Here is a 19,467-nt window from a genome sequence, read left to right on the forward strand (position 1 = left end):
TAAGTGATAAAAGTCTTCTGAGTGGATACAATCCAAAACAGAGTTTGAGTGTACACTAATTGCAAGTGTTTTGGTATACTGTATACACATATGCATTTCGCATTTTTTAAACTAAAGTCATTTTACAGTTAATTCATAAGCTATACGACAAAACACAACATTTATTATTATTATTATTATTATTATTATTATTATTATTATTATTATTATTAGTAGTAGTAGTAGTAGTAGTCGTAGTCATAGTATTAGTAGTAGTTTTTTTCAGGTTCATGTTTAATTGCTATTAACATACTTATCAAATTACACGGACCACACATTACACACCACATACTGCACATGTCAGTGTGTGCAGGGTGATCCTTTATCATCAGCAATTTAGGAAAAGTTAAGAAGTGCAGTTTAACCTGCTGAGGAATTACGTGAAATGCATTGCAATCCTTATCACAGAAGTGTGTAAATTCACAGTTTCCACACGCAGTCTGAAGAGGATTTGAATACCTGTGGGGAGCTGGCAGTGGAGCAGTGCAGGCCCAGCCTCTGCCCCTCTTGTTACCTCACACAGTTCTTGGGGTTGAAGGTCCCTTCCTTGATTTCCTTCTCGATTTAGGGCGCCACGACCTCCGTGAAAATCTTGTGGCTCCTCCGTGCCCGGGGGCGTAGTAGTAGTAGTAGTCATAGTAGTAGTAGTAGTAGTTATTATTTTTTTTTTTGGTTGAGACGTCATTTAATAGCATATTTTGTACAGTTTGTTTAGAAGACCAACTTGTGTGGGTAGACTCTGTTGGTGAGGAAAAATGTGCAATGCAGGTAGCCACGCAGCTGGGGAATCTTCCTGATCAGAGGCATGAGCTGAGAGTCCACAGCCTGGTCTACCTTGCGCTGCTCATTAACCTGGTACTTCTCTTTCTCTGTGTCAAAGATCTATCCCTCTTGGTGTCTGGGTTTGCGCAGCCTCTTCTTCTTGAAGTAGGAGTCAGTCAGGGTCCTGGGAATCTTCAGACTAGAGATATCAATCTTGGTGTTGGTGGCGATGGCAAACTTCTGGTGGGCCCTTCGCAGAGGCACACGGCTCAGGTCAAGTGGACCAGTTACAAGCAAAAGACCACTTGTGAGCTGCTTCAGGAAAACCACATGTTTTCCCCTGTGACAGCCTGTAAGGAGGATGAGGACAGGGCCAGTAATTATAGGATAGTTAGGAGATGTGGAAAAGATGTATCACTTCTTAAATGTATTGTAGCATTTCTGCCTGCATGGATTCAATGGAAGAGACTGAAATGCATTTTAAGCAGAAGAGCTCTTTATTTAGTTCCCAGCAACCCTTAAACGGACAGCACCCACCCCACCCCCAAAAGGCAGCACAGAGGGGAGGGGGCACACACAGACAAACAGCGACACAACGGTGACTGACCTACATTTCACACACAGATATAAGGGGGTAACGGGAGCAAAAACAGACACAAAACTCTTAAATGTAACACCTTCCCATAGTCCTTTGCTCCGGTGTATGCAAATGAGTCCCTTTTCAGGCACTGCATTTCATTTTTTTCTACCACAAATACAGAAGCTGCTTTTTTATGCCTTAAACACATTTACTATTGATAGCACAGCTCCAGTTTGTAATTTAAAGCATGGGGCTGATCAACTTGTGTGGTAGTTATGACTTTTTCATTGGTTAATGTACAAAATACAGCACATGGCAAATTTCATAATTCTGAGAAGGGATTTCTTGCATAGCCTTGTACCATTCCTTTTTGGTAACACTAGGGATTAAATTGCAACACAATACTACAAATATTATCCAAGCACATGGAAATCCAGTTACTGACTAGTTTTACACTATTTTAACATTCAAAAGCTTATGGCTTTATTTTATATAGTTTTAAAGCTTTTTTTCAAAATGTCCGCTCTAGTGCACTGGGGTCTGAGATCTGTCCTCTAAATCATTGCAGGAAGAGCGATTAAAAAAAAACAAAAAAAACATAACAAGTGCTCTGGCTTTTCTGTTCCGTACCACATCATGGATTGTTATTGCTGTGTTACCTGTTCCATAATGTGGGCAATAATCCTTACACTATCAGTACACTACAGCAGACATTTTGCAAACAGCTTTGAAACAGACTTTAAAGTTATAAGTGTAAAATGTTGTCAGGATGGTAACAATGAAAAAGACAATTTACAGGTACGTTATTTAAACAGTAGCAACACGTGGGGACGTGTAACGCTATATTTTTCAGAACCCCATTACTTACTCTTAACAGCTGTTTCACAGACCCTGATTGGCATTAATCTGATGTTACCTTAGTTAAGGTCATTCAAAATTAGTGCAAAAGGGTTTGTGAAACCAGCATATACAGTAACTCTGTTCTTACCTCATGTTAGTAAAACAACAGTCTCACAATCATTTTGCTAAAGTTTTAAAGATTTAATTTTTTTGCAAAGCTAAGTGAAACTTTAGTGGCATATCCAGAGAAATGGGCTCTACCACAATAAAACAAAGTAAAGTCTTGAAAACTAACCTATAATTACTTTAAAAAGGACTTGCAAAGTTGTCTTGGATACAGTATGTATCCGAGTGAGAGAAAGAGAGAAGGATTAAACTACTAAGACATTATTCTGCTGTACTGTATATTTTAACAACTATTTTCAATAAGTAACCATATGTATGGCATTTCATTTGTTTAGTATGTGTTCATGTCAAATTTAATGCAACAAAAATCTGCTTTTTTCTTTGCATGGAAATCTTTGCATGGTTCTTGGCTTAATGCCTGATCCCTAATCCTTTTGCCTAAAGAAATTGATAGCCATGTACAAATCAAGACAGTTTAAATATACAGTATAACTGTTGAAGCACTTTAAGCATTAGGCAATTAGGCATGCAGTGAGAAAATGCAGAAAAAAAATATTTCTTATCTATGCGTATCAGGCATGATATTTAAAAGTCTGTATCTAGCCTACATACAAAGTATGGATTTAATATGTATCTGCTGTACTGTAGGTTTTCAAAAAATGCTGCCGTGTGCATTAAAGCTAAGCTCTTCATGTTGTCATCTGAGTCACCACAATGTTTTCGGAGATGAAATTGCTGGAAAAATGTGCTAATAGAGCCTAATAATTTAGGCAATACATCTTGCACAGACAGAAAGGGGGGCATTTACCAGTAAAAATGTGAAATGCTATAATGTAATAAATATAAGAGCCCTGACTGAAAGGACTTGATACTTTCACTTACTTCTTTTAAATTACATTAGATCTAGCCCTCACGGCCCCCTTGGCTGTTAGACAGCATGGCTCGCTTTCCAGTCTTTTAAGTGCAGTTTGGCATACTTGATTCCTGCAGAATTGCTTGATAAATGGAGACGTCATCTTGGATGACAGCTAATGAACTGATTCTTCAATTTCTCATCACCTTGTTTCAACATGGGATGGCAATGATCCTCCTTCTCCTGACAAATAAGATCACATACCAAAGTTGTAATACATGGATAAGACAGGAAATGGACAGAACATCCTTATTGTTTCTTGAAGTCTTTTTTTTACCATTCAAGAAACTCTACAAGTTTGATGGTCTTTATGAACAAGATATTTATTATGGGATTCATCAGAATACTCTATGGACAGGTGGTCCTTTTATTTAGTAGATGGAACCAATTGCCCACTGATGGGGTCTCAAGTTGTTGTTCCCTTTAGGAGTGAGAACTTAACTTCCAGTCCAGTCCAGTGTTAATATCCTGTTCTACTTTGACTATGCCAGTAATTGCTCACCACTGCCCGAGAGCATTGCAGACCAGATTAGTGGCACATGCTCAGGTGGAGATAATGTGGGACATGTATCAAGATCGACAGACACAGCGCTAAATTGGCAGAGTGTATAGTAGCGCTCTGCCGCGGCACACATTTTACCCCATCCCGAATGTATTAACTGCCCTAAAATGAATGAGGTACGGCGTAGGCTGCTACATTTGAATACTGAAATGTGCTGTGCTGGTGTTCTAAATGGGCTACCGGTAGCACAAATTACCAGACTAATCTAAAAAATAGCGCCTCCCCTCCAAAAGAGCTACCTCAATTGAACAATAGGCAGGTCATTTGTTGAGAGGCAGAAATGACAGTTCAAAATGGGCTAACCTGTGTTTTAAATAAAATGCACAGGTTTTAACTCACTAAAGTCGGGGTACCTCATCTGGAGAGGCGGAAATTACCTGTGTTGACTAAGTGTCTTGACTTTCTATGATATACTATTATTAGGCGACGGATAAAACCAAATATACATAATGAACAGGATAACTTAATGAACCAAGTTTATTATACAACGAATACAAACAATTGTACATAATGAAATAGCTGGTATCGACCTATAATTTCATCCTCAGGGAGATCAAAAAGAGTAATGTGGACCCTAAATACTCTCCCTTTTCAGTACTGTCCCTCTGTTCCTGAGGTATTCAGAAAGGTTAGGAGCCTGAACTCTCCATCGTAAGAAATACGTTATGACTGCTGCCATAATGCTCTTTCCTATCAGCTGCTTTTTGAATTTTTCTTTGTGCCCAAATAAGACCAATTTGAAATTTGACTTATTTGTGGACCCTTTTAGAGCCGGCTCAGCTGTTCTGCTGCTTCATAGATCTCATTTTAATATCACAGGCTTAATTTACAAAGAGCCCCACCTACAATTTGCCCATGCATGTAATTAAGACGACAAACCTTAAAGTGCACGGCTAATGAGCAGTGGAGCGCATTTTGGTGGTGCTAACATGGCCTTAACTTGACAAAAGTGTCATGATACAAATGGAGCAATTTTAAGGACAGCGTAAACTCGGCGCTACGGCCTTAATGTTGTCACAAACGGTTGATACATGACCCCCAATGTGGCTGAGTTGTATAGCTTTTTTTGTCAGTGAAATTGCTTTTTTAGCCTCACGCACACACCATCCAGTGGGTGACTCAATCTGTAAGACCTACTATTGTACTTTTAATGTGATTTCAGGGTTTAAGAAAAAAAAGGGTTCCCAGCTCTGATTACACTCCACATAAGGTTGAACTAAGCCTCAGGTGTAACTTCCTGTATGTGAACAGAAACATGTTCAGCTTGAAGACAGCAGATATGTTCTTCAGGCAGATAATTTATTGCAATAATTGGATAACCATGAAATCATTCAGTACTACTAGCTTTCCTGAAAGTGATTTCAGAGTTGTCAGGGATTTGTTTTATTATTTGTTAGGTGGTGTAAAAGGGGGCTTCTGCACAATTGAAGGACCTAATGACTGAAGACTGAGATGTGGCTGTGTGTTCGCTGCGTGATTGACAGCAGACCGAGACTGGAAGGTTGGGATTGACATGGCCTGCAGGCGCACAGGTTTATTTACATAAAGACATACAGACATTAACCCCATGTGACACTACCAGCAATGGCAGCTCACGTGGAACATTAGGCCCGGTGTACAAAAGTCTAAATAAAAACAAACTGCAAACAAAAGGTGCCATGAAGACGACTCACGCTACTCCGCTAACAAATGGAGGTCCCACTTACACACCAGTCTGCTATACTGGGTGGGATATACTAACTCCGAAACTAACTCCCTGTCCCTCGGGCAGTTCACCCAACTCCAACCTCGGATATACACACGATCGTTAGTACATTACAGCTTCCTTCTCCCAGAACAAAACCCCCGACCACCTCCTGACCTCGGAATATACACACGCTGGCCGTTAGAGGTGGTCACTTCGTTTCCTGTTAATTCTATAGGGTGATGCAAAACTTTTGGCCTTAGTTGTATATAGTTATACTTACAAGGAGCAATTTAAGGTCATAATGTCAGGGTCACCCTCTGATAGAATTTGTATGCAGGTGCATTCTTAGTGGTCACAAAGCAATGAGAAGCTGCAAGTTGAGGGAATTTAAAAAAAAAAAGCCATTAAGAGTTACTTATTGTGCGTCAGAGAGAAAAGCATCAATAGACCAGTGGCACAAAGTCTTAACTAGCTTTATAACTGCAACCCAGCAGTAGGCCCCATTTGTTGACACATTGCTTTAAAAAACAACTGGTAAAAAAAAAAAAAAAAGCTTATAAATACATCCTCTACCATTTCTTCCATCACTACTTGAGAACATTTTGTAGCATTTTTCATTTTTTCTGTATTTGTAATCTGTTAGCATACAGTAGTTACATGAGCACCCAGGCAAATTGTAATGCCATAGCAGCAATCAAGATGAAAGGCGATGCAACTGTAAATGATGAAGAATAATGGCAAACTAAAATCTGCAGTGTTCTTGTTGGAGAAGGAAAAGAAAATTAATAAATAGCTGTGAGAATGCCGTCAACCTTCACCATAGAGACCTTTACAACAAATCATGCAAGCTGCTGTTTGCACTGTAATTACAGGCAGAAGAATGTAAAGCAGGAAAGGCCAGAGCTGTGATGGCATTGACTGTTTCTAAGGATAACAGAGCTAGTTAAGCTGACAGTGTTAAAGGGACAAGGGTGAATGTGTCATTAGATAGAGAAGATTAGCTGAGAAAGGTGTTGGAGAAACATCATTTTGTGCCTGCAAAATGCAAGAACATGCCTAGGGTGTATTGCGAGACAGGTACAGTGACACATATGGGAAATGCTTTAGAAAATGGAAGAAGAGATCAGCAGCGGTACTGGGGATAAGCAAGCAAGAAACACTGATAAAATGTAATTCCAAATAGTATACCTTCACTGGCTTGATGGAGCTGCAAACAAAAATAAAGTTAAGCTTGCATAATGGTCTTTTGGAATGATATATTTCTGAACACCTCTAAAGCAGTGCCTACCTGATTATTGATTAGCTTGCCTCCAGGGTTCAGTTGATTTGGTAGGTGAAAAGAGGCAACATTTCAATGTAAAAGAATAACATTATACAAAGAGGGGAAGATGAATATCTGACCCCAAATTCCTTCCAAATGTTACTTTTGCCAACCCAAAATGCTCAAAGGGCTATCCTGTACTTATGCAGTTAACGATTTCTGTGGGAAGAGAAGACGTCTGTTGATGGAGTAGGAAAGTTAAATATCCTATCGGCTGTAGATGTCATGATGAACGAGGGGAAAATATCAGCATTAAAGGTAAAGAGGAATGCCTGTAAGCACAGTGGTGGCAAGACATCTTTCACTATTGCCAATTAAACCTAATTTATTCAGGATACTATGAGCAGGCTGAAAGACCACAGGAGATTGATTGATTAATTGCCCAATGTAAGACGGCTGTATACAGTGATGCTTGATCTCATTAGGACTAATTTGTTGAGTGTGGGTTTGCTAAACAGACAAAAATGGAAATATGGAAATATATCACAAGGGTTTAAAATACTTCTGGAGTTTAATAACAAAGCAGAGTAATGTATTCTATTATCTACAATTATTAACTTACACAGAACATGTGTTTTTGTCACATTGTAGGACTGTATAATCCTAGTTAAGGAGGCTGTGTGGTCCAGTGGTTAAAGAAAAGGGCTTGTAACCAGGAGGTCCCCGGTTCAAATCCCACCTCAGCCACTGACTCATTGTGTGACCCTGAGCAAGTCATTTAACCTCCTTGTGCTCCGTCTTTCGGGTGAGATGTAATTGTAAGTGACTCTGCAGCTGATGCATAGTTCACACACCCTAGTCTCTGTAAGTCGCCTTGGATAAAGGCGTCTGCTAAATAAACTAATAATAATAATAATAATAATAATAATAATAAATAATCGCTGCTAAATACGTTGTGGTACAACAGGAAGCTGACCAAAAGTATCCAAACAAATGGGAATTCTCCTCTCAACCGGTACTGTACTTATTTAATTAACCAGCAACCAACAACGGGCATTTTATGATGAGTTTTAGTTCTACCAGTTGTGTTAGTGGGTTCAGCCTTAACATAAAAAAGTATCAATGATTTCGGTTGAAGGTCCAGAGAACCCTTTCGAGAACTGGCTGATAATTGTTATTTGCAAAAGGTTCATCACAGCATCACAATGCACTTGAAAATTCTGAAAGAAAGAATTGCGTCAGTTTTACAAATTTGAGCTCTGAGCAGCTAGGTGCTGCATTTGTGAGTAATGTTCCCTTGCTGATTCTCAAAGAAATATAAAATACAATTCACACCCCCCAGCTGTTAAAAATTGTATGAGGAGTGTATTCATAGAAATATACAGTATTCTATAGAATCTGAAATTAATCCCACACAGAAATACTTTATTTCATCAGTAATCTAATTTATATCTGATAACAGTGCAAAAGAAGTATCTTTACACAGTATGAAAAATTCAATCAGAATTAATAGCTGCCTGAAAAAGTTTCATTCAAATGCATGTTTGAATTATTTAGCTTTCTTTTCAGGTGGCCATGATGCAGTTTAATATAATGTATGTCAGTTTATTTCTACTAGGAATCTATTATTAAACAGGCAGGTTTTAACTGTATTGATCCAGAAATTGTTTATACTGGACAGTACTGTATTTCCATAACATTACTGACACCAGGACATATTCACAAATCATTTTTACTACAGTATATCTAAGTTAACATATTTTTTTTTAAGAAAACAAAACATGAACAAAGGCCTTACTTGGTGCAAACTTAGGATGGTGGAAAACGTTAGGTTACAGATGTAACCCTGGTTCCCTGAAAGAGAAGACAACCAAAAACCATCATTTTGGGATATGCCTGCTACAGGTCAGGTATTCACTGAGCATTTTATATGAAAGCTGCCGATAGGCCCCTCCGTGGAGTGATGTCCTTGGTCCTGCATCACCGAGGTAATAAATAGTCACTCTCTTTTGCATCGAACCCGCAAATGCGGGTTATGCGACCTCACAAGGTTTGTTGGTCGTCTTCTCTTTTAGGGAACCAGTTTTACATTCGTAACCTAACGTTCCCTTTCAATTCGGAGACGACCAACAACCAATACTTTTGGGAAAGTATATCAAAGCCGTCACAAGGAAATATGAGCGGACAGCATATGAGGGACGTCTCACTACCACCATCTAGTGTTGGTGGTGTGACCATGCAACCTCAAGGACCCTTGTCCTAATGAAGGCATAGAAGGATCTACCACATTACGTTGGTAGAACCTGGTAAATGTATGCGGAGTAGCCCAGCTAGCCGCAGTAAAAATATCCATCAATGAGGCCCCTCTAAAGAGGGCCCATGACCTAGCCACACCTCCGGTAGAGTGCGCGGCCACCCTCCCAGGTGGTGGTAGGCCAGCATTTGTATACACAGTTGAGATTGTGTCCACAATCCAATGGGACAGCCGCTGCTTAGAGAGGGCTTGGCCTTGGGTCCTTTCACCATGACAGATGAAGAGCTGGTCAGACTGATGCAGCGCTCTCATTCTATCCACGTAACCTCTCAATGCCCGAACAGGGCAGAGGGAGTTCAATCTCCTATCTGTCTCCTCCGCAAAGGGAGGGGGATGGAAAGCCTCTAGTTCCACTGACTAATTCAAGTGAAAAGCTGTAATCATTTTGGGGAGGAAAGCAGGGTTTATGTGCAACGATACCCTGTTGCCTTTGTCCCAAACACGCATACAGGAACTGTGCACTGACATTTGCCTGTAGCTCACCGACCCGCTTAGCGGAGATGATAGCTTCCAGAAAGGCTGTCTTCATAGAGAGATATTTCAACTCTATGGAATGTATAGGCTCAAACGGGGCCTTAGTGAGAGCCTCCAGTACCACATCTAGACTCCATTCGGGGAGGACGTCCTTTCTAGGAGGACATAACTGCCGAGCATCCTTTAGAAAAAGGGTCGCTAGTATATGAGCGCCTGGGGAGACTGAGTCAATGGGGACATGGCAAGCAGATATGGCTGCTAGGTACACTTTAAGCGTAGAGGGGGATTTATCCGCCTCTAACAGATCTTGCAAAAACTGTAAAATAATTGCTATAGGGCAATAGATGGGATGATGACCTCTGATGCGGTAAGCACTGGGGCGCTGATTTTATCGAAGTGCCAATACACTGGGTCACCGAGGTAGCAATGTACCGAGGGGCCTGAGGCTGCCTATGCACAGGGTGTGTGAGCACCCAGACACTGAAGCGTCGACGGTGCTGAAGCACTGAGACGTCGAGGCTATAGGGCACCAGGGCACTGAGAGCACCAAGGTATCGATGATACCAATGCCAGGGGCGCTTAAGCACCAAGGGCGTCGATGCACTGAGGCGCCGAGGCTCTGGGGGACTGGGGTGTCAGGGCACCCAAGCTCAAAATGGAACCGAGGCCACTGATGTACTGCGCTCTGGAGACGCTAAGGTGTCGAGGTGCTGAGGCGTTAAGCCTTGGGGACCAGGGGTGTAGGAGCACTGAGGAACTGAGGCCCTAGAGCACCAGGGCACTTAAGGCTGGGCACTGGGGCATGAAGCCACCTATGCAGGGGCGCGCTAGATCACCGAGGCATCGAGGCTCTAGGGTACAGAGGCGCCGAAGCACCGATGTACCGAGGCTCTGAGGCACCGAAGACCCGAGGGTACCAAGGGCGTCGAGGCCAAGACACTGGGGCGCCGAAGCACCAAGTGCCAAGGGTGTCCAGCACCAGGATACTGAGCTATGTGTCTGGTCTCTGGCTAAGGAATCACACAACCGAAGCAGCGCATAGCCTACGATGGTGTGGTGTCTACAGACAGTACAGTGTGGACGATAACATCTCTCTCTCTTATTCTATTTTTTTTTTAAAAGCTGCTTGAGGCAGAGAAAAAAGAAAACACAGGCAGCAAGCTGCATGGTTAGTGAAAGCAGACTACGATCGCCAGGTGATGTAGGCTGTTGGAAATATATATATATTTTATATTTTAAAATGGAGTGGCATTGTGCAGTGTTAGCTCAGGCTTCAGATGTCGAGTCCTGATTCCGGGGAAGTGGCAAGTCGACTTCCAGCCATAATTTGCCAGGGAACTACAGAAACCTCAAAGAAAGAGCTTTTTAAAAAAGAATCATCACACAACTGGAAGAGGTTAGTTATACCTACCTTACTTACCTGGTTGTGAGAAGCAAAAGAGGGTGAGATCTCCGTGCAGTGACTATTTATTACCTCGGTGAGGCGGGACCGAGGACGTCACTCCACGGAGAGGCCTATCGGCAGCTTTCATATAAAATGCTCAGTGAATACCTGACCTGTGGCAGGCATATTCCAAATGTATGGTTGTTAGTCGTCTTCGAATTAAAAGGGAACTAAAATCATAACTATTTGTGTTCTTTTTATTATTCCATTTCTTGATGTGTTATAAAGTACTGTTCTGTCTTTATAAACACACTCAATTAATTTAGACCAGTGTAATAGGTATTCTGGGAGCACCAAATGCTTAGCTTAAAGGAATGTCTTGAATAGCCAGTCCTGCTATATAAATCAAACTGGATTTCCTTTACTAGCCCATATTAATTCAAGACTGACATTTTCATTGATTGAATGCTCAGTGGACTAGTTAATTCACCTAGCTAGTGTTTCTACAGTACCCTAAAGAAACCATAACAGGAAAAGAAAATTGAGCAACTGCAAATGAGTAACATTCTCAAGTGAAATGACTAGAATCACCATTGGGTTTCCCAGTGTGAGTCTGATTACCTCTAGAATCACCAATGGGTTTCCCAGTGTGAGTCTGATTACCTCTAGAATCACCAATGGGTTTCCCAGTGTGAGTCTGATTACTTCTAGAATCACCAATGGGTTTCCCAGTGTGAGTCTGATTACCTCTAGAATCACCAATGGGTTTCCCAGTGTGGGTCTGATTACCTCTAGAATCACGAATGGGTTTCCCAGTGTGGGTCTGATTACCTCTAGAATCACCAATGGGCTTCCCAGTGTGAGTCTGATTACCTCTAGAATCACCAATGGGTTTCCCAGTGTGAGTCTGATTACCTCTAGAATCACCAATGGGTTTCCCAGTGTGGGTCTGATTACCTCTAGAATCACCAATGGGTTTCCCAGTGTGGGTCTGATTACCTCTAGAATCACCAATGGGTTTCCCAGTGTGGGTCTGATTACCTCTAGAATCACCAATGGGTTTCCCATTGTGAGTGATTACCTCTTAGACTGATGGGTTGACTGGGAAGTAAACAGCCTGGATTTACTACCTTGTGTACAACTTTTTTTTAAAATTATTTGAGTTAAAGTGCATTGAGATTTAATCACAGCTATTACATTCACCTTGTACTGATAAAATCATTACATGTTTCAATTAATGTATAAATTCCTCTGCAGACATGCCGTACTAAAAAGTGGGAGATGTCATTAAATCAGGCTTGGGAGGTGTGTGAAGTGCAGTCCATACTGTACTAGTCCCAATCTACAGTACATGGGTTTATATAGAACCCTTCCCTATCAGATAACAAATGATATATCAGATACAAATACGAGTAACTGGCCAAACACGTTGAAAAAGTAGATTGGCAGACATGTCCCAGCTGTTTGAGTGGTAACTGGTCACAGTTACCACTCAACTTGTGCTTTATTTATCATGCCACTGTAGCTTCTGCTACAGTGACATGATAAATAAATAAAAATAAGTGCACATTAAGAATACACAAAAATGACACACACATTACAGAGAATTACAGCCTTTACATGAAATACTGTTTTTAGTGCTACTCAATTTATTCAATAATGATTTTCCATAATTGTCCTTTGTGTATGTTTGTGATTGTGCGTCGTTGATTTATTATAGTAAGAATGAGTTATGGTTCCTCCTGCAATAAATGCAATAATGCCAAGGCTTTGTGGCAATTTATGTCCTAAAGGCCTGAGGAGAAATACAACACATTTTCCACAACCTCTGCATGAAGTCCATAAAGACCCCACAGAGGAATTTAACAAAACGATCAATATACTCTTACTAACAAGGACAAAAGTCGTTCAGTAATAACAAGAAAAAAATATCTAAATAACTGTATAACCTGGTGTATAATGGGTGAATTGTCATGCCAACATCACATATTTTAAGAAGGGATGTTAATATTTACCTTTTAGAGAGTCACATAACCACATTTCACAGCTAATTAAATTGATCCATGAGTCATGACCATATCTGTGGATAAACCCCTTCTTACTAAATTGCAACTGTCAAAAGCCCCCCTTATGGAGATGTGTAGTGAATCCCTAAGAAATGCTAAGCATTTTATCAGTCATTGTAATATATACTGTACATGTGAAATATTTACTGAATCAATTCTAAGACACTGACTAGATAAAAGTTTTTCAATGGTTGCTTCAGATTGCATAGTAGTTTGTCAGCCTTTAAAACAATGCTAACTAGTGAAAAACTTCCCAGCAGCACAGTATAGGTATGTTTTAAATGAGGGTTCTTCTGTAGTTTTTTTTTCTTTTCTTTTGTTAATGAAATGGTGTGTGGAGGTGTGCATGTAACAGCTTACTAAAAAAGCAAAATGATAGTACTTTTTGAATAAATCTACCCTTGTGGAGTTTCATTTGTGCAAACACAGTTTTATTTATTTATAAAGTTCTTCAGTGCATACAAAGAAAAGGAGGTTGCAATAGGGAGCCATACAACTATCAGACACCTACCCCCCTTTAAAAAGAGTAATTATAACTTTAAGAAACGTAGTTAGAATAGCAGCATTTTCATTTAGACATATTTTATTAGAATAGCAGTATTTTCATTTTCAAAAGAACTGTTTTTTTTCCCATAGCAGCATGCCAGTGTTTTTACACTCCCACTTTTTTAACTTTTGGTTGATAATACAGCTAAAGCCCACCCATGTGACCTCCATATTCACAATTCCTTCAATATTAAAAGCATTGCCACAGCTACACACATACACTGGACAGCTTCTATTTATAAGAAATACACAAAAAAGAAACAAAAAAATTAAATACACATTCAACCCTTAATCTCTTCATTACATTAATCAAATGTAATCAAATGGTGCAGCATAAATGAGGCCCAGCCTAGCCCAGCCAGACAGATTGGAAGATGTGGTGATGCGTGACCATCTGGAACCTCCTCTCCTTCAAGTACTTAGGATGGGGCGAAAGCCATCGTCCTTTTTTGGCACCATAAAGTATCTCTTGAGAGGTGTGTTCTATGAGATGGATGGCCTGTTTGAGAAGCAGTTTCTCTATTTCTTGCCTGAGTGCCAAAGCCTGAAGAGGGTCGTTCACTGATGTAACCGTGATCCCTCAAAAGGGAGGAGGTCCCGCGCATAATCGGTGTGCACCCAGGAGTCTGGGGTGCAATTGCGCTGTAGGATCTCCTCTACTGCTGGGCCAAAAGTATGCCCCGGGGATATTGGTGCATCCAATAGCGCCATTTTATCCACATCGGGGACCCTCACCTGACAGCCATAACTGTCTGTGAGCCACCATCAGGCTTGCCAGGCTCCGGCCCAGGGCTTGCCCTTAAAGGCGGAGATCTGGAGCAGCATGCCTGAAAGGAGGCGTAAAGGAGGCACAATGTATGCCCATCCTCCTGGGGCATGTTCGCCCTGCAAGAATTACAAGCATGGAACCAAGACATTCCAGCTGGGGTATGACTCTGGCACTGCACACAGTCTTGCACTTCGTGTAAGCACGGGGGCGCCTAAGCACTGCGTGTACCGAGGTACCAATGCATCGAGGGTACAGTGCGTATCAAGTACTGCGCGCGCCGAGTGCACCGTGTGCACCGAACGTACCGAATGCCTTGTGTACTGATTATTGCGTGCACCGAGTATCGTGTGTACCGAGTGCACTAAGTATGGTGTGCACCGAGTACACAGAGGACAGTGTACCAAGGTGCTATGCACACCGAGGCAGCATAGCACCACTCGCACTGATCACCATGCACACAGAGTAATTTGCACGGTGCGAGCACAGAGCACCGTGTGCAGCGAGTGCACTGTGTGCACCCAGCACCGCGTGTCCCAGGCACCGAGATGCTATGCGTGCCAATTGCACTGAGCACCGTGTGCACAAAGTGCACCGTGTGTCCCGAGCACCGAGGTGCTATGAGCACCTAAGTACCGTGCACGCTACGTGCACAGAACACCGTGTGCACCGAGCACCGAAGTACCAAGAGCTGAGCATGCACTGAGGTATCGAAGCACCGGGGGGCAGCTAATTCAGTGGTGCCTATCCTAACCGCGTGTAGTCAGCCACCTGGTCAGCACGCAGCATGCACCAGGGGAGACACACAGGCCGAAGCTGCGGCGGGCGAGAGCTCAGTTAGTTTGAAAAAGAACAGAGCATAAGGATGTACACACTTTCTTTTTGAAGGCCCAAGCACCGGGGTGGGTGGGCCGAGGCAGCCTACAAGGTCTACTCGACAGCGGGGCAGGCTAAAACACAGCCTTGATGGAGGAACACAAGGCTGTGAACGACAGCTGGCAGAGTCACTCAACGACGGGACGGCAAGCCGAGCTTCAGTGAGGAATAGTGTTCTCCCTGAAGGTGTAGGCTGAAAGACAACACACACACCTAATACTGCACAGGCAGTCACACTCATACAACGGACAACCAAGAAAAAAACGTAAGAAGAAGGAAAAAGACACTCAAAATGGAACCGCTGATTCCACAAGAGTGGCAAGCCAGCCCTTCGCACGAATGCAATCGTTGTACAGGTGGTAATACTGTATATCCTGAAACAACCACAGATTTGAAATAATAATGTAGAGATGGAAAACCCAGGAGTACTGTTTGATATACCCCTATCTAAATTTGGTATTTGCTTACTAGTACCAAAGCATTACAGATGTAACCTACAAAACACAGCCATGCGGTGTGAACAACACTTTGAGAAAAAAAAAAAACTAAACTAAAAAAGTATTTATTTTCTTTCCCAGGGTTAGAAAAGATTGGGAGGGATTCCAGTTTTGAGCAAGAAGGGAAAGTGCAGTTTGTCATTGATGCTGTGTACGCCATGGCTCACTCGTTACACAGAATGCACAAAGACCTCTGCCCTGGATATGTTGGTCTTTGTCCAAAAATGAGCAACATTGATGGAAAGGAGCTACTTAGTTGCATCCGGGCTGTAAACTTTAATGGTAAGTCAAAACATATATTTATACATTTTTAAAACAAATATGTAACTTGAAATTTAAGCAAATATTGGTCATTTGGCTGTTGTTGTATATATATATATATATTATTCAAACTGTGCTGCATATAATATAGTTAACATTATTGAACTTTGTGTGCTAATAGACACTGACTAGGACTGTCATTTATAACATATTGGTGTCTATTCAATGATTTTAACAGTGGCAGGTCTAAAAATGTTCATTATTTAAATATTAATAATAGGGCCAAATTTGGTATTTTATGATGTATGTAAGGTATTTAAACCTGCTACAGTTTTGATCAATTTGTTTGTAAATACCTCTTTTCGTGGTGCTTACGTATTTCATTTAGCTTGCGGAGATGTATAAGTGAGTTTTACGGGTTCATACAGTGTGCTGTTGTGTATGCTCAGTCAATGAAAATTATACTTTCATGTCCGTCAGCTCTTTATTTAATATTCATGGTTCATAGATTCATTTACTTTCGTTGGACATCTAAACATCTGTTCATATCTTAGCCTTATAATTTACGCTTATTCCATGTTGGAGTAAGCGCACTCCAAACCTTTTAAAATGTACTTTGTATTATTATTATTAGTTTTTATTTTATTTTATTTTTTTTTTACATTGTGGTGCTTTGCAGATAATTAAAAATAGCTGACATGTTGTATGCTTTGTTTTTTTGCACATGTGCACATACAGGACCATACATGTATCAGGCTTATATACCTGTATGTGTAGGCAACAAAAGGCGAAATGAAAAGGGAAAATAAAACACAGTAATAAAACTACAAAATAAAGGTGCTGCTTACGTAGTGCCTCCACTACCGTTATGTGTAAAATGTAAGACTGCTGACAGGTATTGAATGCATTGTCATAAATGTCAAACTTACTCCTGAGCTTTACAAGTGGTTTTGTACCTGTTTGTCAGGTCTGTGACAGTGATGTATTTGAGATAGGCATGTAAGATTGCACTTGTCTCATAATATAAATTGGACTCCAATTATCAGCTTGTTTTATGAGATAACTATAGCTTATTATAGATGCTTGACATACAGTACATGGAAACATGTGTGGACAAACATTTAGGATAGTAAATCATCATGTTTGTATATATATATATATATATATATATATATATATATATGGCATTTGAATTATTACAGTACAACCAATGGGTAAAAACAAGTCCCAGCAACTAAGACTTTTTACAAACAGATATTATTGCGCCAAACGTTTAAGAACCACCATTTGGCCACCATTTTTCCCCCAATTAAAACAAAATAATAATACAATGTCAGACTTCCTCCATGTAAATTTGAACTTGTTTGGTGACTCCAATGTCCACACATTCCTGGAGGATTTAGACCGCAACAGTTTGGTAACAGATTAATACAATTGAAGCTAATACTAAAAAAGCAACTGCTTGGGCTGTGTCAGTTTTTAATGATTGGTCAGCACAAACAAAAAATAATATGGACTGAAAAACTGTATCGAAGACTGAAATAAACAGTTTTAAGAAGTTTCTTTGCTGAAGTGATAACATCAGCTGGCACACATTATTCAGTTAGCAGCTACACAAGCTTGCGAGCTGGCCTGAATCATTATTTAAATTATCCCACAGTGGGATGATCTATAAACTTCATTTTAGATACCCGCTTTAAAACATCAAACAGTGTCTTCATTTCTATCCTGAAAACTTACACGCAACAACACAAAGACAAGTCACAACATCACCCTGCTGCATGCCAACCAGACTTAAACAAACAAGTCATGTGTACTCAGGACGCAGATATCTCCCAACCCATTTTATAAGGTAGTTTAAGAAGCTATTGGGCACCAGCTGAGAAAGACAGGAAGTCCTGGAGTTACATCCTCTCTGGAGTACCGTCATCAACTCGTAAACAAAAGGCAGAAACAAACTCCCCTACTCACCAAACAGTGCCACCTACTGCACAATCTGTCCAACTATTTAACCAGCCATTTAATTGATCAAAACTGTACATTCTCTGGTTCAGTCAACTTCATGAGACAAATACTGAAAATATTTATTTAATTTATTTGAATTTATTGAAATTATTATTTAAAATAATTAGTTTATCCATTAAATTAATTGGGACTAATAAATTTATTGGGACTATTTATCCTAGTGTAGTAACATATTTAGGAAAATGGTACATTTTGATTTAAAACAAAATCAGGATTTTTTTTTTTTTTTTACATAAAGCGAAAGACAAGGGGGATAAAATCATTAGACATAACACCAGAAATGTATATAGGACATATACATTATTATTTAATAATAATAATAATAATAATAATAATAATAATAATAATAATAATAATAATAATGCAAGAAGGGATGCAGTGAAGTTTAGAAAGATTAATCAAATAATACAAAAAACCCTAAGGCTATAGTTTAAGAAAAACAAATAAAAAATCAGTTAATTTACCCAAGCATGTAACAGATCTTACAGAATTTATTTATTTATTTATTTATTTTGCCATTAAGCTCCCTGATGTTACGTTATTTCCAAATTCACCTCAAACTGCTGTAGCATTATAACTACCATCTTCTTAGTTATTTTATAGATTTACTGCTGAGCTGGTAAATCTACACATATACCGGTTATTTTATAGATTGAGCGGTGAGCCGGTTAATCTACACATTTACTGATTTTACACATGAACCGTAACATATATATATATATATATATATATATATATATATATATATATATATATATATATATATATATATATGCAGCGAGAATAAATGAAGAGAAACAGGTAGTAGTTCAAAGCTGTAAAAACGGCTATTTTTATTGAACTGGAACAGCAGGAAGAAGGATAAAGCTCAGTTAGGCAACACCAACAACACACCCACAACACAACTCCGAGCTGCTCATAGGCAGTTCCTAAATAGAGATCCCCCAAGCCCTATTGACTCACACAAACAAGGGCACATTTACATACACACTGACCAATTGTTCACTGGTGGAACCGAACACAAATCACAGTGTAGCCAACACAGACCCCTCTCTCATACAGCTGCACTGGTATATGGTATTAATATTGTTCTATAATATTATGTTCAATGGCAGGTACCAAGAAGCTGAATCATTTATCAAGGTTTTACTATGGTATAGAAAACATGTCATGTTATAATAGAAAATGCCATGTTTGGTTTTATTGGGTTAGTAAAGCTAATCGTAAGTCTGGCATTAGCAGAAATCGCTTATAATCACATCAAGTTCCTGTCTACTGTACTGAAGCTTTAGCAAGCAGAAATTAGTTTCACAACACTGCAGACTTTCCATCAGTCACCGGGGCTATTGATTGTACACATGTAGTATTAGGCACCACTGGGAGTCAGCACTCCTGTCTTGTTACAGTCCCTGTTGTGTATATTGCCTGGTTTGTTGCTTGTAGAAGTGTTCTGTTTTTGAGTAATTAATATTGAATAATACAAACTGT

General features: G+C 40.1%; 1 protein-coding gene across 3 annotated transcripts in view; it reads left to right on the plus strand.

The window, feature by feature from the left end:
- The window catches only part of LOC117419481 (metabotropic glutamate receptor 8-like), a 148,484-nt gene that overhangs the window by 104,914 nt on the left and 24,103 nt on the right, over positions 1–19,467 (plus strand). For all 3 annotated transcript variants that reach the window (XM_034032252.3, XM_034926190.2, XM_034032253.3), the window contains one exon: positions 15,775–15,975. In XM_034032252.3, the coding sequence (XP_033888143.1) occupies positions 15,775–15,975 (201 nt within the window). The remainder of the gene's footprint in view (positions 1–15,774; positions 15,976–19,467) is intronic.

Source organism: Acipenser ruthenus, chromosome 14, assembly GCF_902713425.1.
Source record: "Acipenser ruthenus chromosome 14, fAciRut3.2 maternal haplotype, whole genome shotgun sequence".
Lineage (NCBI taxonomy): Eukaryota > Metazoa > Chordata > Actinopteri > Acipenseriformes > Acipenseridae > Acipenser > Acipenser ruthenus.